Genomic DNA, 25,570 nt, shown 5'->3' on the forward strand with positions numbered 1-25,570 from the left:
TTTCATAGGTGTGTGTTGACTGAAACCTATGATTGGGATGTGTGGTTTACTATTTTTGTCTTTTCTGAGCTGGATTTCTTAGCCTTTCATAGGTGTGTGTTGACTGAAACCTATGATTTGGGATGTGTAGTTTGCTTTTTGGACTTTTCAGAGCTAGGATTCTTAGTCCGTCATAGGCGTTTGTTGTCTGAAACTTCTAGTTTTGGATGAGTAGTTTCGCTATTTCAGGCTTTTCTGAGCTAAGGTTTCTTACTCGTTCATAGGTGAATGATGTCTGAAACATATGATTTGGGATATGTAAATTACTATTTCGGGCTTTTCTGAGAGGGATTTCTTAGTCGTTCGTAGGTGTGTGGTGTCTGAAACCGCTGATTGGGGATGGGTGGAGTGCTACTTTTGACTTTTCTGAGTTGGATTTCTTAGCCTATCATAGGTGTTTGTTGTCTGAAACCTATAGTTTGGGATGACTAGTTTGCTATTTTTGACTTTTCTGAGCTAGGTTTCTTAGCCGTTCATAGGTGAGTGTGTCTGAAACCTCTGATTTGGGATATGTAAATTACTATTTCGGGCTTTTCTGAGCTCGATTTCCTAGTCTGTCGTTGGTGTGTGTTGTCTGAAACCTATGATTTGTGATAGCTGGATTGCTACTTTTGACTTTTCTGAGCTGGATTTCTTAGCCTTTCATAGGTTTTTGTTTTCTGAAACCTATAGTTTTGGATGAATAGTTTGCTATTTTTGACTTTTCTGAGCTAGATTTCTTAGACTATCATAGGTGTGTAATTTCATAAAATTATGATTTTGGATATGTAAATTGCTATTTCGGGCGTTTCTGAATTGGATTTCTTAGTATTTCATAGGTATGTGGTGTCTGAAACATATGATTTGGGATGTGTGGGTTGCTATTTTTTACTTTTCCGAGCTGGATTTCTTAGCCGTTCATAGGTGAGTGCTATCTGTAACTTATGATTTGGGATGGTTAATTTGCTATTTCCGGCTTTTTATTAGCTAGGTTTCATAGCCTTTAATAGGTGTATGTTGTCAGAAAATTACGATTTGGGAATGTGTAGTTTGCTATTTGAACTTTTCAGAGCTAGGATTCTTAGTCCATCATAGGTGTTTGTTGTCTGAAGCCAATAGTTTGGGATGACTAGTTTGCTATTTCAGACTTTTCTGAGCTAGATTTCTTAGCCGTTCATAGGTGTGTGTTGTCTGAAACTTATGATTTGGGATATGTAAATTACGTTTTCGGGCTTTTCTGAGTTGGACACTTCTAAATTTTTCCACACACGAAAACTTATACACACACACGTCAAAACTTACACACACAAAATAAAAGACACACAAAAACTAACACACACACACACAAAAAAAAACAAACACCCACACGCTAAAACTAAAACACTCACTAAAAAACTTAATAGAAAAAAAAAAAATAAATTTAAACTAAAACTTACACACACACACTAAAAATTACACACTCGCAAAAAAACTTACATGCACATACAAAAAAACTAACAAACACCCACGACAAATAACTCCCACATAAACACACAAACACACATAAAAAAAAAATAATAAAAAAATCACACTAATAAAATAATTCACAAAAAATATTAAAGTCAAACAAAAAATAACACACAATCACAAAAAAAAAAACGCACAAAAACACTCATACACACACACACACGAAATCAAAAACACACACAAGAAAAATTACACACACACACACACACACACAAAACTTACACACGCGCGCATCAAATCTTACACACACACACACGATAACTAACACACACACGACCAAACTTACACACACACCAACTTACACACACACACACACACACAATCTTACCCATGCTCACGAAAACTTACAAGCACAGAAAAACTTACATGCACACAAACACACACACACACACACACACACACACACACAAACACACACACACACACACACACACACACACTAAAACTTACACACACACAAAAACTTACACACACACACACACACACACACACACAAAAACTTACACATGCACACTAAAAATTACATTCACACAAAAAATTACAAGCAAACAAAAACTTACACACACACACACACACAAACAAACTCACACACACACACACACACACACTAAAACTTACACACACACGCCAAAACTTACATACACAAAAACTTACACACACACACACACACACAAACAAAAAAAAACTTAAAAATGAACAAAAAAAAAACTCACACACACACGCACAAAAAATCAAAAACACACACACACACACACACACAAACTTAAACAAACACACACGAAAACTCACAAACACACACAAAAACACACACAAACACAAACATAAACATAAAGAAAAACACACAAAAAAACACAAACAAACACACACACAAACACACACAAACACACACAAACTAACAAAAACACACACAAAAACTTACACCAACAAACAAAAGCTAAGACACACAAAAACTTACACACACACACACAAACTTACACGCACATGCGAAAACTTACATGCACACAAAAACTTACACACACACACACAAACAAACACACACACACAAAAACTTACACACACAAAAAAACTTACACACACACACACACAAACACACACATAAACAAACACACACACACACAAACACACACAAACACACACACACACAAAAACATACACATCCACAAGAAAAATAAAAAGAACACACAAACTACACACAAAAACACACACAAACGCACAAAAACACACACACACGACAAAACAAACACACACACAATATGAGACACACAAAAACTTACACACCCACACACAAAATCTTTCACACACACTCAAAAACTTACATGCACACAAAAACATACAATCACACAAAAAATAACACACACAAAAACATACACACACTCACAAAAACTTACACACACATACAAAAACTTACACACACACAATCTAAAACTTAGGCACACACAATAAAACTTACACACACACACGCCAAAACTTACACACACACAAAAACTTACACACACTTACCATATCACAGTTACATTGTCTTAATTTTTCAAATTTCATTTTGAATTTCTGTCGTGAAATGCAAGAGTTGGAATATTTCAGTAGTGACTTGTTGTGCTTTACCTTCTCACAGTTACATTTTCTTGATTTGTTGAAGTTCATTTTGAATTTCCGTCATGAAATGCAAGAGTTGGAAAATTGGGGTCTTAGTCCACCAACCCGAATGGTGGAAATCCACTAGCTCAGAATTGGGGTCCCGGTCCACCAGCCTAACCGGCAGAAATTAACTAGCTCGGAATTGAGGTCGTAGTCCACCAATACGAACGATGGAAATCCACTAGCTCGGTATTGGGTTCTAAGTCAACCAGCCTGAATGATGAACATCCCCTAGCTCAAGAGTTGGTTCTCAGTCTACCTGTCTGAAGGGTGTACATTCAATTCTTAAGTTAGGCTAGGTCATAATATCCTGAGATCTAAGTATAAGCTAAACTAACCTTTTCAGGCGACTAGGGTTAGGTTAGGCTATATTAAGTTAGGTTAGGTTAAGTGAGGTTCGGTTAGACCATGTACGCTTCACTTAGGTTAGCATAAGATAGGTGTGAGCCCGCAAATAAGTGAGGGTTATGAGTAGGTTAGGAAAGAAGAACATCCGAACGGTTATTTGAGGAGCGGATAGGAGCCCCTAATTAGCCCAGCTACGGGAGGCAACCCTCGCATCCCCGAACTTCGCCTAACTTAATTTAATCTGACCTAATCTCACAAACTCAGACACCTAACTTTTTGCCAATCTCTCACCTAACCTAAGCTAACCTAAGTGAAGCATATGTGGGCTAACCTAAACTAACTTAATCTAGCCTAAACTAACCTACCCATACTTGCCGGGAAAGATTAGGTTAGATTATCCTGAGCTCTGATGATATTTTAACCTAGCTTAAAAATTGAAGTTCCACCAATCAGACGTGTGGACTGAGAACCCAAAATTGAGCGAGGGGAGTTTCATCATTCAGGCTGGTTGACTCAGACACCAAGACTTAGCAAGTGGATTTCCACCGTTCGGATTGGTGGACTACGACCCCAATTCTAAGCTAGTTAATTTATACCTTTCAGGCTGGTGGACTGGGACCCCAATACTGAGCTAGTGGATTTCCACCATTCGGGTTGGTGGACTAAGACCCCAATTTTCCAACTCTTGCATTTCATGACAGAAATTCAAAATGAACTTCGAAAAATCAAGAGAATGTAACTGTGAGAAGGTAAAGCACAACAAGTCACTACTGAAATATTCCAACTCTTGCATTTCACGACAGAAATTCAAAATGAAATTTGAAAAATTAAGACAATCTAACTGTGAGATGGTCAGTGTGTAAGTGTGTGTGTGTGTGTAAGTTTTTGAGTGTGTGTGTATGTTAGTTTTCGTTCGTCTGAATAAGTTTTCGTGTGTGTGTGTGTAAGTTTTTATGAGTGTTGGTAAGTTTTTGTGCGTGTGTGCCTGTGTTTGTGTGTGTAAGTTTTTGTGTGAATGTTAGTTTTTGTGTGCTTCTAAGTTTTTGAATGTGGGTGTAAGTTTTTGTGTGTGTGTGTGTAAGTTTTTGTGTGTCTAAGCTTTTGTGTGTGTAAGTTTTTAAGTGTGTGTGTGTAAGTTTTCGTGTGTGTGTGTGTGTGTTAGTTTTTGTGTGGTTGTTAGTTTTCGTGTTCTTGTGTAAGTTTGTGTGTGTGTGTGTGTGTGTGTGTGTGTGTGTTATTTTTTTTGTGTTTGTAATTTTTTTTGTGTGTGTAATAGTGTTTTAGGGTTTTTATTTTTTTGTGTGTGTGTGTAATTTATTTTTTTATTTTAATTTTGTTTGTTATTTTAATTATGTTAATTTTTGTTATTTTTTTTGTGTGTGTGTGTGTAAGTTTGTTTTTTTCTTATATTTTGTGTGTGTGTGTTATTTTTTGTGTGTGTGTTTTTAAGTTTGTGTGTGTTTGTGTGTGTGTGTGTAAGTTTTTGTGTGTGTGTGTGTGTGTATGTGTTTGTGTTTATGTTTTTTTTTGTTTGTAAGTTTTTTGTGTTTTTGTTTATGCGTATGTGTTTTAGTTTTTGTGCCTTTGTGTGTGTGTTTTTTGTTTTGTTCTTGTGTTAGTTTTTTTTTGTGTGTGTGTGTAAGTTTGTTTTTTTGTGTGTGTTTGTTTGTGTGTGTGTGTAAGTTTTTGTGTGTGTGAGTTTTTGCGTGTGTGTGTGAGTTTTAGTGTGTTTGTGTGTGTGTATTTTTTTTTGTGTGTGTGTGTGTAATTTTTTGTTTTAATTTTATTTTTTTTGTTAATGTAATTTTTAGTGTTGTTGTGTAAGTTTATTTGTGTGTTTGTTTGTGTGTGTGTGTATGTGTGTGTGTGTGTGTATTTGTTTTCGTGGGTGTGTATGTGTTCTTGAGCGTGTGCGTGTGTGTGTGTGTTTTGTGTGTGTGTGTGTGTGTGTGTGTATTTTTAATTGGTCTTTTATTATTTCTTGGTATTTTTATTTTTATTGTGATTTTTTTATTTTGTTTGTTTGTTTGTATGTGTTAGTTTGTGTTTGTGTCAGTTTTGGCGTGTGTGTGTTAGTTTTCGTGTGTGTGTGTGTAAGTTTTCATGTGTGTGTGTGTAATTTTTTGTGTGTGTGTGTGTTTTATTTTTCGTGTGTGTGTGTAAGTTTTAGTGTGTGTGTGTAAGTTTTTGTGTGTGAGTGTAAGATTTTGTGCGTGTGTGTAAGTTTTTGCGTGAATGTAAGTTTTTTTGTGAATGTAAGTTTTAGTGTTCATGTGTAATTTTTTTGTATGTATGTGTGTGTGTGTGTGTATGTGTGTGTTAGTTTTCGTGTGTGTTTGATAGTTTTTGTGTGTGTGTGTGTAAGTTGTTTTGAGTGTGTGTAAGTTTTAGTGTGTGTGTAATTTTTTGTGTAAATGTAAGTTTTTGTGTGAATGTAATCTTCTGAGTGTGGGTGTAATTTTTTTAGTGTGTGTATTAGTGTTTGTGTGTGTAATTTTTTGTGTGTCTAATATTTTGTGTGTGTAAGTTTTGACGTGTGTGTAAGTTTTCGTGTGTGGAAAAATTTAGAAGTGTCCAACTCAGAAAAGCCCGAAAACGTAATTTACATATCCCAAATCATAAGTTTCAGACAACACACTCCTATGAGCGGCTAAGAAATCTAGCTCAGAAAAGTCTGAAATAGCACACTAGTCATCCCAAACTATTGGTTTCAGACAACAAACACCTATGATGGACTAAGAATCCTAGCTCTGAAAAGTTCAAATAGCAAACTACACATCCCAAATCGTAATTTTCTGACAACATACACCTATGAAAGGCTATGAAACCTAGCTAATAAAAGCCGGAAATAGCAAATTAACCATCCCAAATCATAAGTTTCAGACAGCACTCACCTATGAACGGCTAAGAAATCCAGCTCGGAAAAGTCAAAAAATAGCAACCCGCACATCCCTAATCATAGGTTTCAGACAACACATACCTATGAAAGACTAAGAAATCCAACTCAGAAAAGCCCAAAATAGTAATTTACATATCCCAAATCATTATTTTCTGAAAGGACACACCTATGAAAGGCTAAGAAATCTAGCTCAGAAAAGTCAAAAATAGCAAACTAGTCATCCCAAACTATAGGTTTCAGACAACAAACACCTATGAAAGGCTAAGAAATCCAGCTCAGAAAAGTCAAAATTATCAATCCAGCCATCACAAATCATATGTTTCAGAAAACACACACAAACTAAATACTAAGAAATCTTGCTAATAAAATCCCTAAATAGTAATTTACATATCCAAAATAATATGTTTCAGACAACACTCACCTATGAACGGATAAGAAACCTAGCTCAGAAAAGTCATAAATAGCAAACTAGTCATCCCAAACTATAGGTTTCAGACAACAAACACCTATGAAAGGATAAGAAATTCAGCTCAGAAAAGTTAAAAGTAGCAATCCACCCATCCCAAATCTTAGGTTTCAGACAACACACACCTATGAAAGACTAAGAAATCCCACTCAGAAAAGCCCGAAATAGTAATTTACATATCCCAAATCATAGGTTTCAGACATCATTCACCTATGAAAGACTAAGAAACCTTAGCTCAGAAAAGCCTGAAATAGCGAAACTACTCATCCCAAACTAGAAGTTTCAGACAACAAACGCATAAGACGGACTAAGAATCATAGCTCGGAAAAGCTCAAATAGCAAACTACACATCCCAAATAATTAGTTTCAGACAACTCACACCTATGAACGGCTAAGAAATCTATATCATAAACGAAAAAAATAGAAAAAAACACATTCAAATAATTGTTTTCAGTCAACACACACCTATGAAAGGATAATAAATCCATCTCAGAATAGTCAAAAATAGCAAACTACATATCCCAAATCATAGGTTTCAGTCAACACACACCAACGAAAGAGTAAGAAACCTAGCTCAGAAAAGTCAAAAATAGCAAACTACTCATCCCAAACTATTGGTTTCAGACAACATTCACCTACGAAATACTAGAAAACCTTAGCTCAGAAAAGCCTGAAATAGCAAACTACACATCCCAAATCATAATTTTCTGAAAACACAGACATATGAAAGGCTAAGAAAACTAGTTCAGAAAAGTCAAAAATATCAAACTACACATCCCAAATCATAGGTTTCAGACATCACACACCTATGAAAGACTAAGAAATCTAACTCAGAAAAGCCTGAAATAGTAATTTACATATCCCATATCATAAGTTTCAGACAGCATTCACCTACGAAATACTATATCCCAAATCATAAGTTTCAGACAGCATTTACCTATGAAATACTAAGAAACCTTAGCTCAGAAAAGTCTGAAATAGCAGACTACTCATCCCAAACTCGAAGTTTCAGACAACAAACACCTATGAGTGACTAAGAATCCTAGCTCTGAAAAGTCCAAAAAGCAAACTCCACCTCCCAAATCATAATTTTCTGAAAGGACACACCTATGAAAGGCTAAGAAATCTAGCTCAGAAAAGTCAAAAATAGCAAACTAACCATTCAAAATCATAGGTTTCAGTCAACACACACCTATGAATGGCTATGAAATCCTGCTCAGAATAGTAAAAAGTAGCAAACCGCACACCCCAAATCATAGGTTTCAGACATCCAACACCTACTAAAGAATAATAAATCCGGTTATGAAAAGTCAGAAATAGCAAATTACATATCCCAAATCATAGGTTTCAGACAACACTCACCTATGAACGGCTAAGATACCTAGCTCAGAAAAGTCAAAAATCTCAAACTATTCATCCCAAAATATTGGTTTCAGACAACAAACAACTATGAAAGGCTTAGAAATCCATCTCAGAAAAGTCAAAAGTAGCAATCCACCCATCCCAAATCATAGGTTTCAGACAACACACACCTATGAAAAGACTAAGAAATCCAGCTCAGAAAAGTCTTAAATAGCAAACTACACATCCCAAATCATAGGTTTCAGACAACACACATCAACGAAAGACGGGTGCTCGGGGAGAGCCTTTGAGGGTCTGTGGGTCCCTTGAGGGTCGGTGGTCCTTTGGGAGCTCGGGGGGACCTTTGGGGACCGGGGGAGGGCCTTTGGGGGTCTGAGGAGGGCGTTTGGGTGATAAAATTTCGAAATTTTTACTTTTTAGTTTACTTTTTTTTTGCGGCGCATCCCTGCGACGCATCCTGCGGCGCTTTCCTGCGGCGCCTCCCTGCGGCGCATCCCCTGCGGCGCTTTCCTGACCCGCGGCGCATCCCTGCGACCCATCCTGCGGTGCTTTCCTGGCCCACGGCGCATCCCGGCAGCGCTTTTCTGGCCCGGGGGACCTTTGGTGGCCGGGGGAGGGCCTTTGGGGCCCAGGGAGGGCCTTTGGGGGTCCGGGGGGGCGGTTGGGAGCCTGGGGAACATATGTGGGCCGGTGATGGGCCTTTGAGCCTCCGTTGGTCCTTTGGGAGCTTGATGGTCCTTTGGGGGGCCCGGGGATGGCCTTTGGGGGTCTGGGTGGGCCTTTGGGGGGCGCCGGTGGCCCTTTGGGAGCTTGGGGGGCCTTTGAGGACCGGGGGCTTCCTTCGGGGTTTGGGTAGGAGGATTGGAACCCTTTGGGTTGGGTTAGAGGACCTCACAACACTGTTCAAATGAAACTTGTGTATTATAACGACCACAGAGTTTCACCATTAAATTCTCTTCTAAAATCTCTTCAAAAATCATCTTTTAAAATGTCTCTAACTGTTTCGCCGAAATGGTTCCATAACCTGTCTAAAACAGTTTATCCTAAAAAATCCCTACACGTAAGTCAGTGTGTTCCCTGTGTTTTTGACATTTCTGCGCTACTACATTTCAAATTAATAAGAAACCTGATTCCCGCGCTATAGCAATTCAACGCTAAGATGTTTCTTGGAGAATTGTTTCCATGGCCTTTGGTTATTAATATCCTTTGGAGTTCGACCAAAAGCGTGGTGTCCGAGGCAAAGACATTAAGGAGCTGGATCTATTCCCGGAGAATCGTTTCTAGGTGAAAATTTTTAAAGTCTGACAGATGATGTCATTGGTTGATTGATCTGTCAAGAAAGGGGAATTAATTTGTTGTTTCTAAGGGGAATTATTGATTCACGATAGGTGAATTGAGGTCGACAGCACAGGTGTTCCAAGGTCGATGTTGTTGTTGTTGTAAGTGCACGCTCTCAGCGAATGTCAAGGTCGATGTTGTTGTTGTTGACACATCGGAAAAAGAGGTCATTGACCCCATTAACAACTTGTTCTCCCTAATGACTCTATGCCCATATTAGGACCATTAACCACGTGGTTCTCGTGGGAGTTTTTAAAAAAAGTGTCCGGATCGGGATTCGAAGGGGTGGTGTAATCGTGGGGCTGGTACCCCCCATTCTACTAAAATTTGAAAAACTTTCGGGATTTGAGGGGCATTTGAGGGGGCAGGGCCCGAAGGCCTACTTGTGTACATTCCAAGAGCCTTTGTAGGTTCTTGGAGCTTATACTTTTTTTTGATGCTCAAGGATATTATTTTCGATTCTCCAAAACTGAAAATCTTTCCCCATTCTTAAAGGAATTCTGAACCCCCTCAGATTTCTGAAATCAAACCCTGTCAAATTTTGCGTAAATGTAATATAATCCGGTACAACTAGATCGGGACTCTTATTGTATATGATTCTTACTTTAAGTGCTTCCATTTTCGACTTATCTATAATAAACCTTTATAGTTTCTATGTCATTAAGCACTAAAACCAGTAACGGTTGTGGCTTCTTGTACCCTGAACAAAATCTTGATTAGCGTCCCCCCCTCTGTCTCCCAAAAATTTGTAAGCCAAATTTAAAAACAAATTCATTTATCAACAAGATTTTTATTTATTAAAAAAAAATTCTTTTATTGACATTTGACTTGTCTTGCTTTATATAGGAAAAGATATGGGAAAAATAAAGATTTGGATTAAATTTTTTTATACTTATTTCCAACCGCACTCATTATTTTACTTTAATGAAAATAAATTTCAAAAAAAATAAAATTTATAACTGTAAATATTTATTTGAAATTTTGTACCACTAAAATTTCTGTGCCCGAGGCAAGTCCTCCCTCTTCGTCCCTAAAACGGCCTCTGATTGAAATCAATTAGCTTTTCATGATTGCATTCATTTCAACGGATTTAAAACACCCGCCCTGTTTTTCATCGAAATATAAAGGCATAGCTGAAGTCGGTTCTTAAATAGGTGAACCTATTTAGATCCAAACTCTGGCCAGCAGCTTGCAAATTACGAGTACATTACCCAAGAAATTTAAAGGTATTCAAAATCTGGAGGTACTGTTGCATTATATGGTCACTTCTAAAAAGTCAAGTTTTGTTAATGCTAATGAAATAAAATAAAATAGGATGAATATATAATAGTTTAGAAGCAAATTTGGGCTATATATTTGCACATTAGCGGGGGATGGGGGGGGGGGATAAAGCATAGCATATTATAAATACATAACCTAACCACGCCGAGGTACCTTCACCCCCCCCCCCCTAAACCCCAAAAACAACAGTTTAAATATCGGAAACGCAATGAAAACTACTCTTTCATGCCATTTCAAGAGACCGCTACTTAGAAATAACCAGTCTGGCGGGTTTTGTCTCTCTTTAGTATATTAAAGCGACCATATAACGCACCGGTACCAATCTAGATGCTGATTGCTAATTTTCACACTCCCAAAAATCATCAAAGTAATATAGATAAAATGATAGTACAAAAGATGTGGTTCGATCCCGCTTTCTAGGGCTATAATAAAAGAATGGTTGGAATGGCTAGGACACGTTGTGCGGATGAAGGATGACAGATTTCCGAGGATCGTCCTTGTTGGCCAACTGTTTAGGGCCAAACGAAAAGCAGGTCGTCCCAAAATGAGTTGAAAGGATGCAGCAAGGAAAGATTTAAGGAAAATGGGCAGGTGACGTGGTTCTCCGATGAGTTGTTAGTAGCAGTAGTAGTATTTAAAGGCTACCAGTGGGATCATTGATACAATGAATGCAGGAGTCAATAGCTGGAGCAAACTTTCAATGAAACACCATTCCGCTCCTTCCTTGCCTAATATCTATTTTTGTTATAAAGTACCCGTGATTGGACAAACCGAGGAAAAAAGTGGCAAACGCTTTTCCCAGAGCCCCAAACTATGGAATCAAAATGTAAAGTGTGTCAGAACCGAACAATTATTTTGTTGATAAAGTCACCAAGGAGCGTAGGGAGCTTCTTATATGCAGTTATAAACAGTTCTGTCTGTTTCACTTATCTGATTTCCTGAGATACTCGACTTAAAAACCTGCCATTCTGAATTTGGATGCCTAGGGGTCCCGAAATTAGCTACTTAGCTGCTAACTCTGGTCACAACGACCCCCTGTCTGAGTAGCGAAGACAATTTTATCGAGAACCTTATGAGAGTGATGACTGAGTGTCCTTGATTTGGGCTTATAGCATTATTATGAAGAAGACTCATAATAATGAATATTTCGGATAATTACTATTAAATTAATTTTGATTCTAATTCCATTCTCCAAATTAATACTGTTTTTATTTTTATTTTTTGCCAGTATAATATCTTTGATTTTAAACATGCTTCTTCTTAGTATTACAATTCTTGGACATGAAGAGCATTTGACTTATCTAGTGAAAAGATTTGAGTCAAACTGGCCAATATGAAAACTTAACAGAAATAGTGTAAGAGTAAAATTACTAGAAATGTATAAGTTAAAAATGTGACATATAAAAATAAAATAAAAAATCTAAAAACGAACATGTCCCCTGCAAGTTAAACAAAATGTGTCTGATTGGCTACATCTTTCAGAAAGAAAAAATGGTACAAACGGGGAAAGATAAAAATGGAGGTGGTGAAAGAAAAAGGGACTGTGTGTGTCGACACAAACAAGCGTGTATATGGTTTTTCGCGTGTTTGTATCCACACACACTCTATATCTCTCTTTTTCACTGTATCCATCTCACTCTCTCTGTGCCATCTCTATTTTTCTCTTTTGCTGTGTGTACCATTATCTCTTTTGGAAAGATGCAGCCAATCGGACACATATTGCGTGACTTGCAGAGGATAAGTTCTGACTTGCAGAGGTACAGGCACACAGTGCCTGTCTCTGCTCACTTTCTTTCTGTTATTTGAACTTTCATCTAAAAATTAACGGAGAACAATTCTAGAGCTATAAAAATGGACATTGGCTTTAAAAATGCGAAAAACATAAACTAAAAAAAAAATAACAAACTGAAAATGTGACATCAAGATAACAATCGTACTAGGGCCGAAGGCTTTACCTCGTTGTCTTTGACATAAGAAAGCCTGATCCTGTTATTTGTCAGACTAAGGCCTGAGCTGTTGACCGTAGTGATCGGAGGGGTGTGGTGCGAGGCTACATTTTTTCATGGTAGTCCAAAAGTAAAGACAAATGAAACATATCTTACTGGGTATGGTTGATAGTACATTACTTGGTTTTTCAATACCAAGCATTCTGGGATGCGTCTAATACAGTGGCGTAATTTCGTCAAAATTCAGGGGTTGGGGGCAAAGTTGGAGCCAATTTTTCCAAATCAAGTGAAAATGACAGTGAAAAATGAGCCATACTTTACCATAAAGGCCAAGATATAGTAAAGAAAACTGACCCATTTCTCTGGATTCTTGAATTATGCAGGTTTATCATATTTTCAACAAGATTTTTAAAGAAACTAAGTTTTATCTAGGGGAGGGGTAAACTGTCGTCTGGAGGGAAAATTATGGTCTGGAGGGGCGAATTGTAGTCTAGATGGGGAAGTTATCCCTCCCCCTATCCCATAGGTAATTACACCCCTGGTTTAATAGTCAGTCATACGGGGCTAGTATCGTATAGTTACAATCTTCGTATTAACAAAAATTGTTTCATGTGGTTTCTCTCTCTCATGCTACTTCAAAGAAAGCGAACTAAACTGGTCACCTAGTAATCTCTAAGGTCTGTTTCCTGATCTTGCTGATTTTCCATTCAATTTTTGGCTAGCAAGCATGAGTCCTCTTTTAAAGACTCCCTTTGTGTAAGTCACTCGCTACTTTTTTCCTTTTTTCTCACTACTTTCCTTTTTTTTTTATTCATGGTCATTGTCCTCTAGTGACGTCTTCAAAATCAGAAAGCAAACCTTATTGGCTTTCTTCTCTTAATGCTTCCCACGCGAGATAAATAATAAAAAACTGAAATAAAATGGTTGATAGTGTATGACAAAAAGGGTTTGACTTTAACTGCTTCTTGAAATGGACTGCTGTTCTTAAGGCTTAAGAATAAAAGAGGATGACTTTTCTGGCTTTACGTCCAGGAATATTTTTATCGTTTTGCTTCTGACATAAAGTAAGTGGAACAACTGTAATCTTGAAAGTCTTTGACATAGATGTATGGACAATGAAAACAATTTTACGCTAAAGTTTTTTATTGTTTTAAAAAATAAAGTTGTGAGACAGAGTCAAACTTTAGCGTAAAGAGCGAGGCGTTGAGGAGGAGACAGCCCCTTTCATATACGGAATAATTTCTGTTCGTTTTAAGTTTTAATGTCGCTCCTTACTTTCAGTTTAAAAAACTTGTTTTTTTTTATTTAATTTCTGATCGTTTTTTAGTTAATGCAGCTAAATTTGGTTATGACGTACTTTACAAATTAACTTACGTAACTAACTTCTATATTCGTATATTTTTCTTCTTGCAAAAAATACAAAGTTGCAGATTTTTGCAGATATGAGCTTGAGACCTATGTAATAGGGTTTTCTGATACGCTGAATCTGACGGTGTGATTTTCATTAAAATTCTTTCACTTGTAGGGGATGTTTCCCCCCTCTTTAAAAATCGGGTAAATTTTCCCAGGCTCGTAGCCTTTGATGAGTAATACTAAACTTAATAAAATTCATATATTTAGAATCAGCATTATAAACACATTCTTTTGATACATTTATTGACATCAAAATTCCGTTTTTAAAAGTTCGATTACTATTGAGCCGTATCGCTTGTTTTTTTATTGTTTTTTTTTTATTACGTATATGTTATTACGTATATGAGGGGGTTCTCCCCTTAATCAATACCACGCACTTTAAGTTAAAATTTATAAAAAAATTTTATTAACAAAACACTTAATCACACATGCCGTTTAATTAGAATAGATAGCACTTTTGAAAGCACTAAAAAAAATGTAGCGTAAAGAGCGAGTTATTGACTTGGGGTAGAACCCCCTCACATACGTTATAATTTCTGTTCGTTTTAAGTTCTAATTTTGCTTCTTACTTTCAGTTAAAAAAATTTGTTTTTTTTTTAATTTAATTTCTGATCGTTTTTTAAATAATTCTTGGAAATCCGGCGCCCCCTTCATATAACTTTCCCGTACACCAAAGAAACTTCCTCCACGGAAATATTCTCCCGAGTAACCCCCTCCTTGTGCCCCCCCCCTCCAGAAAAAAAATCCTTCCTGAAAATGTCTGTATACTTCCCAATAACCAATAAATAATGCTGGCAAGTCCGGCGCCCCCTTCATGGCAATTTCCCTTCCCACATGAAACCTTCCTTCATTGAAAGATCCTCCACCCTACCCCCTGACCCACCCCCCCCCCCTCCCACTACCAGAAAAAAACCCTCCTGAAAACTTCTGTATACTTCCCCATAACCAATACTATATGTTAACATTGGGTAAAGTTCATAACTTTTAGCCCTCCCTCTGGGGAATTCGGGAGATTAAGTCATCCTAAAAGACATATTTGTCATATTTTCGACCATTCTGAACAAAATGGCCATCTCAAAATTTTGATCGGGTGACTTTGGGAAAAAAATAAGCGTGGGAGGGGGCCTAGTTGCCCTCCATTTTTCGGTCACTTAAAAAGGGCACTAGACCTTTTAATTTCCGTTCGAATGAGCCCTCTCACGATATTCTAGGACCACTGGGTCGATACGATCACCCCTGGGAAAAAAAACAAACAAAAAAACAAATAAACACGCATCCGTGATCTTTCAAAATTCCACATTTTTGTAGATAGGAGCTTGAAACCTCTACAGTAGGGTTCTCTGATACACTGAATATGATGGTGTGATTTTCATTAAGGTTCCATAACTTTTAGGGGATCTTTCCCCCTTTTTTGAAAATCAGCCAAATTTTCTGAGGCGCGTAACTTTTGATGGGTAGCACTAAACTTGATGAAAGTTATATATTTAAAATCAGCATTGAAATCTGATTCTATTGATGTATCTATTGTTATCAGAAACCCGTTTTCTAGAGTTTCGGTTACCATTGAGCCGGATCGCTCCTTACTTACAGTTCGTTACCACGAACTGTTTGAAAATGTCAAACCTTCCAATCACTTTCGACTATTAAAAAGAGTGCTTTCAATTTCCAATCGAATGAGCACTTTTTGAGTTTCTATGTCAACACTTACTATAAACACCTTATATGCCCCCAGGGCATAACTTACAACCCTTGCCCTGAGGTCTTTAAGGGGGTTGTCATCCTCAAAGACCTAATTTCCAGAACTTTCAACTACGTTTAACAAAATTGCTATCTTAAAATTTTGATTGTATGTGTTTGGGGAAATGTTGGGCTTGAGAGAGGCGTTAGTTGCTCTCCAATCACTTTGTACTATTAAAAAAGGCACTAACCCTTTCAATTTCCAATCGAATAAGCCCTTTTGAAGTTTCTACGACAATATTTTCTATAAAAACCTTATATGCTCCCAGGGCATAACTTACAACTCTTGTTCTGAGGACTGGGGGGTTGTCATCCTCAAAAACCTAATTTACAGAACTTTCAGCTACCTTGAACAAAATTACTATCTCAAAATTTGGATTGGATATGTTTGGGGAAATGGTGGGAGTGAAAGGGGGGGGTAGTTGCCATCCAATCACTTCTGACTATTAAAAAGGACACTAGCCCTTTCAATTTCCAATCGAATGAGCCCTTTTTGAAGTTTCTACAACATCGCTATCTACAAAATCTTATATGCCACCAGGACATAACTTACTACCCTTGCCCTGAGGCCTCTGAGGAGTTTAACATCTAAAAGACTTAACTTACAGAAGTTTTAACTACGTCGAACAATACGGCTATCTCAAAATCTTGATTGGATGTGCTTGGAGAAATGGTGGGCATGAGAAGGGGGTTTGTTGCCCTCCAATCACTTTTGACTGTTAAAAAGGGTACTAGCCCTTTCAATTTCCAACTGAATGAGCCCTTTTTGAACTTTCTACGACAACACTTTCTATAATAACCTTTTATACCCACAGGGAAAAATTTACAAGCCTTGCCCTGAGTACTGTGGGGGGAGTGTCATCTTCAAAGACATAATTTCCGGACCTTTCAACTACGTTGAACACAATGGCTATCTAAAAATTTTTATTGGATGTGTTTTGGGAAATGGTGGGTGTGAGAGGGGGGTTAGTTATCTTCCACTCACTTTCGACTATTAAAAAGGGCACAAGCCCTTCTAACTTCCAATCGAATGAACCCTTTTTGAAGTTTCTACAACAACACTATCTATAAAAATCTTATATAAACCCAGGGTATAACTTACAACCCTTGCCCTGAGGGCTCTGAGGAGGTTAACATCCTCAAAGACCTAATTTCTAAAACTTTTAACTACGTTGAACAAAATGGCTATCTAAAAATTTTGATTGGATGTGTTCGGGGAAAAGGTTGGCGTGAGAGGTGGGTTAGTTGCTCTCCAATCACTTTCGACTATGAAAGAGGGCACTAGCCCTTTGAATTTCCAATCGAATGAGCCTTTTTTGAAGTTTCTACGACAATACTTTCAATAAAAACCTTATATGCCCACAGGGCATAACTTACAACCCTTGCCCTGACGGCGGTGGAGGGGGGGGTTGTCATCCTCAAAGACCTAATTTCAAGAACTTCAACTAAGTTGAACAAAATGGCTATCTCACGATTTTGATTGGATGTGTTTGGGGAAAAGGTGGGCGTGAGATGGGGGTTAGTTGCTCTCCAATCACTTTCAACAATTAAAAAGGGCACTAGCCCTTTGAATTTCCAATCGAGCTCTTTTTGAAGTTTCTACGACAAAGCTTTCTATAAAAACCTTATATGCCCCCAGTGCATAACTTACAACCCTTGCCCTGAGGGTTGTGGGGGGAGTGTCCTCCTTGAATGTGTTTGGGGAAGTGGTGGACGTGAGAGAGGCGTTAGTTGCTCTTCAATTACTTTCTACTATTAAAAAAAGGCACTAACCCTTTCAATTTCCAATCGAATGAGCACTTTTGAAGTTTCTATGACAACACTTTCTATAAAAAGCTTATATTCTCCCAGGGCATAACTTAAAACCCTTGCCCTACGGGCTGGGGGGGGGGTTGTCATCCTCAAAGACCTAATGTCCAGAACTTTCAACTGCGTGGAACAAAATGGCTATCTCAAAATTTTGATCGGATGTCTTTGGGGAAATGGTGGGCGTGGAAGGAGTGCTAGTTGCCTTCCAATCAGTTTTGACTATTGAAAAGAGCACTAGCTATTCCAATTTCCAATCAAATGAGCCCTTTTCAAAGTTTCTACGACAACTCCTTCGATACGAAGTGCCCTTGTATGGAAAAAAAATAATTCGATACGAATTCCCCCAAAAATGTTTGGGGGAATGGTGGACGTAAGAGGGGGGTTAGTTGCCCTCCACTTACTTTCAACTATTAATAAGGGCACTAGCCCTTTGAATTTCCAATCGAATGAGCCCTTTTTCAAGTTTTTAGGATAACGCTATCTATAAAAACCTTATACGCCCCCAGGGAATAACTTGTGCCCTGAAGGCGGGGGGGGGGGGCGGGGGGTGGTCATCCTCAAATACCTAGTTTCCAGAACTTTCAACTGCGTGAACAAAATGGCTATCTCGAAACTTTTATTGGATGTGTTTGGGGACCAGGTGGGCGTGAGAGGGGGGTTAGTTGCCCTTCAATCACTTTCGACTATTAAAAAAGCCACTAGCCCTTTGAATTTCCAATCGAATGAGCCTTTTTTGATGTTTCTACGACAACGCTTTCTATAAAAATCTTATATGCTTCAGGGTATAACTTACAACCCTTGTCCTGAGGGCTTTGGGGGAGTGTCCTCCTCAAAAACATAATTTCTATCTGGATTTATTGCTTTGGACCCGAACGATCTTGAATGCTGTGGTAAGAAGAATCTTGGCGGTAGCATTTTCAAAACACAAAGAGGATAGACACATAGAAAAATGAGATTTTGACAAATGTTCAAAAATTGAAATAAAAAGTATTATTTAAACATTTTGAGAGCATCCTTTCAGGGCAGAAACGATAAAATAGAGCCAATTCGAGATTTAAGTAATCAAAAAGTTCGTGGTAACGAAATTTTAGTAAGAAATGATTCGTGCTAATAGTAACCGAAACGCTAAAAAACATAAACAGAAAAATCAAGGTAACGATAAATATATCAAAAGAATCAGCTTTTGAGGGCAGTTCAAAATATACAAAATTCGTCAAATTTAGTCCTATCTCCCAAAACAGCGAGTGATCTTGATGAAAAGTACACCATCAAATTCAGCATATCAAAGAACTCAGTTGCAAAGGTTTTCAACCGATAGTAGAAAAAATGCAAAACTTCGCATTTGCGGGGTATAATATTTAATCTCTAATCTTCCTTCATTCCTGAGAATATGTTTGGACTAACGCTGTATTATGGAAGCTATGGCGTGATAACTCCCTTCTTACTGTAGGAAAGAAGTTTTCTGTGTAACTTAAAAGATTACATGTTATGCTTACTGGAACAAATGGTGGAGAGGTGGGGAGCATCATGAGCCCTGTCAGGAAATTCTTAAGGGGGAGGGGGGAGTAAGCACTATCAGCAACTCCGTTGTTTTTACTAAAAGTTACATTGCAATATTTCTCATTTTCCTATTTGCATACATGTTCTTATATCTTCTTGTCCGGGGAAAAATGACCCCATGTCCCCCTACCGGAGCCCATGGGAGGCATATAAAAGAAATTGCTCGAAAAATTCTCTTTGAAAATCGTGAAGGTGGCCTATAAAGCATTCCCGATCTTTCAAGCCCCCTTCTATTAAATATTTGGAGATGGACATTTTCAGGGATGATTATCATTTTCAAAACACTTGATTACGAATATAAACTCATGTAGAAAGCGGAATTGGAAGTTGGGAGTAGTAAATCCCTCCTCAGATTTAAGAGATTTAAGGTAACTCCCTCCTCAGATGTAACTTTTAGTAAAAACAACGGAGTTGCTGATAGTGCTTACTCCCCCTCCCCCTTAAGAATTTCCTGACAGGGCTCATGATGCTCCCCACCTCTCCACCATTTGTTCCAGTAAGCATAACATGTAATCTTTTAAGTTAAACAGAAAACTTCTTTCCTACAGTAAGAAGGGAGTTATCACGCCATAGCTTCCATAATACAGCGTTAGTCCAAACATATTCTCAGGAATGAAGGAAGATTAGAGATTAAATATTATACCCCGCAAATGCGAAGTTTTGCATTTTTTCTACTATCGGTTGGAAACCTTTGCAACTGAGTTCTCTGATATGCTGAATTTGATGGTGCACTTTTCATCAAGATCACTCGCTGTTTTGGGAGATAGGACTAAATTTGACGAATTTTGTATATTTTGAACTGCCCTCAAAAGCTGATTCTTTTGATATATTTATCGTTACCTTGATTTTTTGTTTATGTTTTTTAGCGTTTCGGTTACTATTAGCACGAATCATTTCTTACTAAAATTTCGTTACCACGAACTGTTTGATTCCTTAAATCTCGAATTGGCTCTATTTTATCGTTTCTGCCCTGACAGGATGCTGTCAAAATGTTTAAATAATACCTTTTTTTTCAATTTTTGAACATTTGTCAAAATCTCATTTTTCTATGTGTCTATCCTCTTTGTGTTTTGAAAATGCTACCGCCAAGATTCTTCTTACCACAGCATTCAAGATCATTCGGGTCCAAAGCAATAAATCCATTTAAATAAATAAGGGGAAAAATTCTATGGATAATGAAAAAGGAATTGCGCTTTTAATGAATGCGAGAGAATGGAACTGACTTTGCGTTGGATTCCTTGCCCACATGTTGGTTTTTACAAGAGATATCGGCGTTGAGTAATTGAAACCTTGGAAACGAGAAACTATGTTTCTAAGTGTCTTTTTTACTCTATCTCTAAAGACGGAGGAACACTATTTTCGTAATTATTCCCTATTTTTTGTTGTTTTTATTACTTCCAATTCTGATACACCCTTCTTCTTTTTACAGACTAACTAGTCAATATTCTCTCGTAGTAATGTGTCATGCTCGGAAAAGTTCAGTTTCCCTTAGGCAAGAGAGGAGTGAACATTGTTGTTGGAAGCTTTTCTATTCTTGGTCTGGAATGAGTTTATGATGGTGATGCTTAAAGGGAAAAAGAAAGAAAGAAGAACGCTTAGCAATAGTGACTCTAGATCCAGTGATATTGAGGAGAAACCTTGTACCAGAAGATGGGAGAAGCTATCACCTGCAGAATTTCAGCAGCTCCAGGATCTCGCTTCCTGTAAGTTTTCTGTCCAGTTCATGCAAGATAAAATAGTTTTTAACTCAATATACATACCTATTATATATATATATATATATATATATATATATATATATATATATATATATAGGTACTGGATAAAAAAAGTGGTAAACACGCCATATATTATATAGGGAAGATGCTTAACCCTTAACTGGCAGGGTGGGGTCTAATAGACCCCAGCTCACAGTGTTTTGTCGATCTCGTACCACCAGGTATAGCTAGGAGGCTGATATCATGTGTATTCTTCGGACCAGTTGAGCTCTAAACCGAGGTGAAAGTACATCTTGACATCACTTACAGGTGCGTAGATACAGGGCTCTGGGGTCTGACAGACCCCACCCTGCAGTTTGTGTAACTTTTTTTGACTTAGTAGATAAACTAAGTTTTATTTTTATAAGCTTTTTAGAGAAGAATTACTCTCGTTTTAAGCTATTTAAAATAATACCAGGCTAGACCCTTTAGGAATTTAATGTATAAGCATTTTTTTAAAAGACCAGGTTGTTTGTCTTTCAGAAATGAAGAATATTGTAATTGGCTCTTGAAAACCAAAAGAATTAAAGCATGCTTTGAATGAGCAAGTACTGGACAATAAACCTGCGTTTTTCCTTATAACCTAAACTGGGTTTGACTTCAGCTGATGCAACGTCCTTTCTTGGTTTGTGTGACTATTTTAGTTTCACCTTAACATTTCTTTCACTGGTTTTGTACAAAAATTATGTAATTTCACAATTTGGGTAAAATAGAGAAACCAAGAGAATTTTATAGTAGAATAATAAAGAAATAATGACAGTTGGATTGATAAAAGATAAAACGTAAAACTAATGGATATAAAATTAATCCGTTTGTAAGCCTGGAACAAAATATAACAAAAAGGGAAATAAAATCAGAAAGAAAAAAAAGACCTAATTTAAAATAAGCTCACTGTAAAAGTTTACCCAAATTGTGTTTATCTTAAAATAATAAAATTGGTCTTGGTAATTTACAAAAAAAAAACATAGGTAAACACAAAAAAAACAAAAGACTTATTTAACACAACAAAGAGTTACTTGATTTAACAGTCTCTGCTCTAATGCTAATTTTTTCTTTTTCTTTTTTTTTAACTGGGATCTCTTCCTAATACTTTGGGAATCGTAATGCGTCAGAAATATTTATACCCAGTCGACTTCAAAGAAATGCAAGCCTTTTTAGGCCTTTTTTATCTCTTTGGAGTATTCAAGTGAGGCAGTGAGGATTGCGAAATTATCTTTGGAGGTGATGGGTGTGTGCGGGACATTTTCCGCACTACGTTGAGCCTGAAGCGATTCGAGTATTTCGAAAGTGGTCTTCGGGTCAATAATAGGCAAACACGCCACGAAAGAAGTGGACCTTTAGCTCCCATCAAAGAGGTTTTTGACCTCTTTGTCACTGACTACAAAGCAAATTACTGACCAGGCGAGTACTTGATGAAATACTAGTTGCAATTAGAGGACAGTGCAAATTTAAGATGTACATTCCCTCAAAACCGAACAAAGTATGGAATGAAAAAATCAGTGCCTAGCGGTTCATTGCTACATTTGCCAGATTCTATCTGTCTGCTGGTTCACATTTGTAGAGTTTATGGAAATGCTCAAACCCTTGGGAATTACCTATTTAGGCACAGTGAGAAACAACAAAATAGAATTCCCACCCATTTCCTTGCTAGTCATACATGGGAACCCAACTCATCAATCTTCAGGATTAGAGACCATCTGACCCTGGTGTCGTTTGTTCCAAAGAAAAACAAGCAGTAATTCTTGCTTCATCGATACACTTTTCACAAATATTGATGAAAAGAATAGTAAACTAGAGATAACCGTGACGTACAACCCAAAAAAAAGTAGAGTAGACTCTCTAGACCAAAGTTATTCTAATTACACGATCAGCTGCAGCACGAGAAGATGGTCATTGGTGGTGTGGCATGTGATCATGAACATAGCTGGAGTCAATACCAACGTCATTCTGAGCTACTCAAGACCCCAAGAAAATGGCTTGACCCGAAGAAAAATGCTGCTAGAGCTAGGAAAATGCCTCATCAGCCCACAACTTAGGATTAGAGAAACCCTTCAAACTATCCCACGAGAACTGCGTTTCTTGATCAACAACATTACAAGATTTTTAGCTGAAAACGTCCCCCAGGTGTCTTCTTCAGGTTCCAATGACCGAAAAGGTTGTTGCATCATTTGCCTCCGAAGAAAGGACAAAAAATCAAAGTATACGTGCAGTGCATGTAAAAAAAGGGGGTGTATGGAACATGCCAAGTTCCTATGCTTCAAATGCGACTAGTGGGATGAGTTTTGTATTTTAGTGTTTCTAGCTGATATATCTGAGTGCTTAGTAAGCGAAATGGCAATACATTTAAAACGGTATTTTTTTTGAATTTTTATAAACTGGGGTCCAGCAGACCCCAACCTGGAGTTAGTGTAACTTTTTCACTGCGTTTACAGTATTTAAAATATTGTTTTTTTGGGTTTAGGGGGGGAAAAGGTAACTAGGTTGGGTTAGGTTAGGTTACGTCTTTAATATATGCTATGGCTTACCCCCCCCCCCCTACTTGCAAATATATAGCCGAAACTTGTTTCTAAACTAATATATTTTCATCCTATATAGTTTTATTTCATTAGAATTAAATGAAACTTCCCTTATCGCATGTTTACCGATTTCTTAACCAGTACCCAAATGAACTGAATAGTACGCATTTTTGAACATACACCGTGGCTAAAACCATTCAAAAATAGGACAATCTTTTTTTGTAAAAACTCGAAAGGAAAGTTTAGTATTTACGGTTTCAATTGCAATTTTACGATCTTAATATTTAAACAATTTTCCTCCCATTACTAAACAGAAGGGGAGGGGGTCTTGACCTCCTCCATAAGCAATATCTCTTTGAAGGGACAAGCTGATTCCTTTTTGTCATCAGAAAAGTAAGATATTAGCTCTTTCATGGTCAAAATGTGCTTGCTAAGTTGAGCCAAAACACTTTGTTCGTTAAGAATGGTATTTGGTGTTTAGTCACTCACGCCATATTCTATAGCGCTTAGTGAATTTCATTCTGTTTTTGTTTTTTTTTCTAAATTGCAACAAAGTTACTTTACAAGATATTCTAAAGTGTAAAGTAGTAAAGTTATTCTGAAACGAAGAAACTAAAAATTCTTTAGCATCTCTTATTTCAGTGGTTCCCATTCTTTTCCAATTCGGGGAAATCTAATCACTCTGGTCCCATTTACCCGTGCCATTTAACGCCATTTACCCGTGCCATTTTTTCTACAATTAGCCATGTCTTGATGCCTACTGCAAAATACTTATTTTCAATTCAATCCCTCATGAATCACAGCAGCCATATAGCGCAAAGGTACTGTCAAAGGTATTGGACTAACACTTTCACATAGCTAGGTGAAGCCTTGTGCCCTGCCATCCAGACTACGACTAAGTGGCCTTTCACAATGCAAGTTCTGTTATTGGCGTTATGATGCCTTAGTGGCCTCCGTTTTCATTTAACGCAAGGTTTTTCTTAATTTAAGAAACCTGGAAAATAGACTCAGGAACCATAACTATATTAATTCAGGTACTGTTCTATTAGCTACAAGACACGCGAGAAGGGAAGTTTGGTTAACGCTAATGAAATAAAATGAAATAGGATGAGAATATTTTAGTTTAGAAACAAATTTGGTATTTAAGCATTAGATGGTCACTTTTATATATTGTGCAAGGAAACCAGTCACGAAAAACCCACAAGACGGGTCAACTGCTAGATACCGCTATAAATACAGGTAATGCAAAGCGGGTTTTTCTTTGCTTTTACGATTTTTACCCTGGCTTTTTTCGGATTTTAGGGGTGGGGGAGGTACCTAGGTTAGGTTAGGTTAAGTTACGTATTCAATATATGCTATGCTCTACTCCCCAACCCCCCTAATGTGCAAATATATAGCCCACATTTGCTTATAAACTATTATATATTCATCCTATTTTATTTTATTTCATTAGCATTAACCAAACTTGACTTCTTTAGCAGTATAAAGAAGTGACCATCTAATGCTCAAGTACCACAAATTTTGGCTGTATATTTGCACATCAGGGGGGTGGGGGGATAAAACATAGCATATATTAAATACGTAACCTAACGTAACCTATGTACCTTTTTTTCCCCTAAACCCCAAAAAGCAAAAGTTTAAATATTGTAAACGCATTGATAAATCACTGTTTCCAATCCTCAGCATAGGAATTGTTCGTTGAAAGAAACATGTTTGACTAGTTTCTTCTATCATTTATCTTGCGTGTCTTGTAGCTAATAGAACAGTATCTTAATTCACGTTTAAAATTTTTCAACGTTCTCAATAAAAAGGAAAAATCAGTCTGTTCAAATAAAAAAGAATGTATGTTTGATTTTATGAAATCTTTTGGTACTGAATCTTCAGAAAACAAACAATATTAAAAAAGTTCTCCATATCAAAACATCAGGTCCCATTGAAATTTGTCCTGTTGCACGCAGTTGCTTGTTTTACTAATACCA

General features: G+C 37.3%; 1 protein-coding gene across 4 annotated transcripts in view; it reads left to right on the forward strand.

Annotated features, from left to right (window-relative positions):
* The first annotated feature begins 20,678 nt into the window (after positions 1–20,678).
* LOC148942732 (diacylglycerol kinase 1-like) overlaps positions 20,679–25,570 on the forward strand; it is a 147,596-nt gene continuing 142,704 nt past the window's right edge. Inside the window, exon 1 of one of the 4 annotated variants that reach the window (XM_089102798.1) lies at positions 20,679–21,021. In XM_089102798.1, coding sequence (XP_088958924.1) covers positions 20,871–21,021 — 151 coding nt within the window. In that variant the 5' untranslated portion in view covers positions 20,679–20,870. The remainder of the gene's footprint in view (positions 21,022–25,570) is intronic. The other 3 variants (XM_089102799.1, XM_089102800.1, XM_089102801.1) reach the window with 3 other exon arrangements.

This window comes from Artemia sp. Qi Xiang Cuo, chromosome 16 (genome assembly GCF_049724085.1).
Source record: "Artemia sp. Qi Xiang Cuo chromosome 16, ASM4972408v1, whole genome shotgun sequence".
NCBI lineage: Eukaryota > Metazoa > Arthropoda > Branchiopoda > Anostraca > Artemiidae > Artemia > Artemia sp. Qi Xiang Cuo.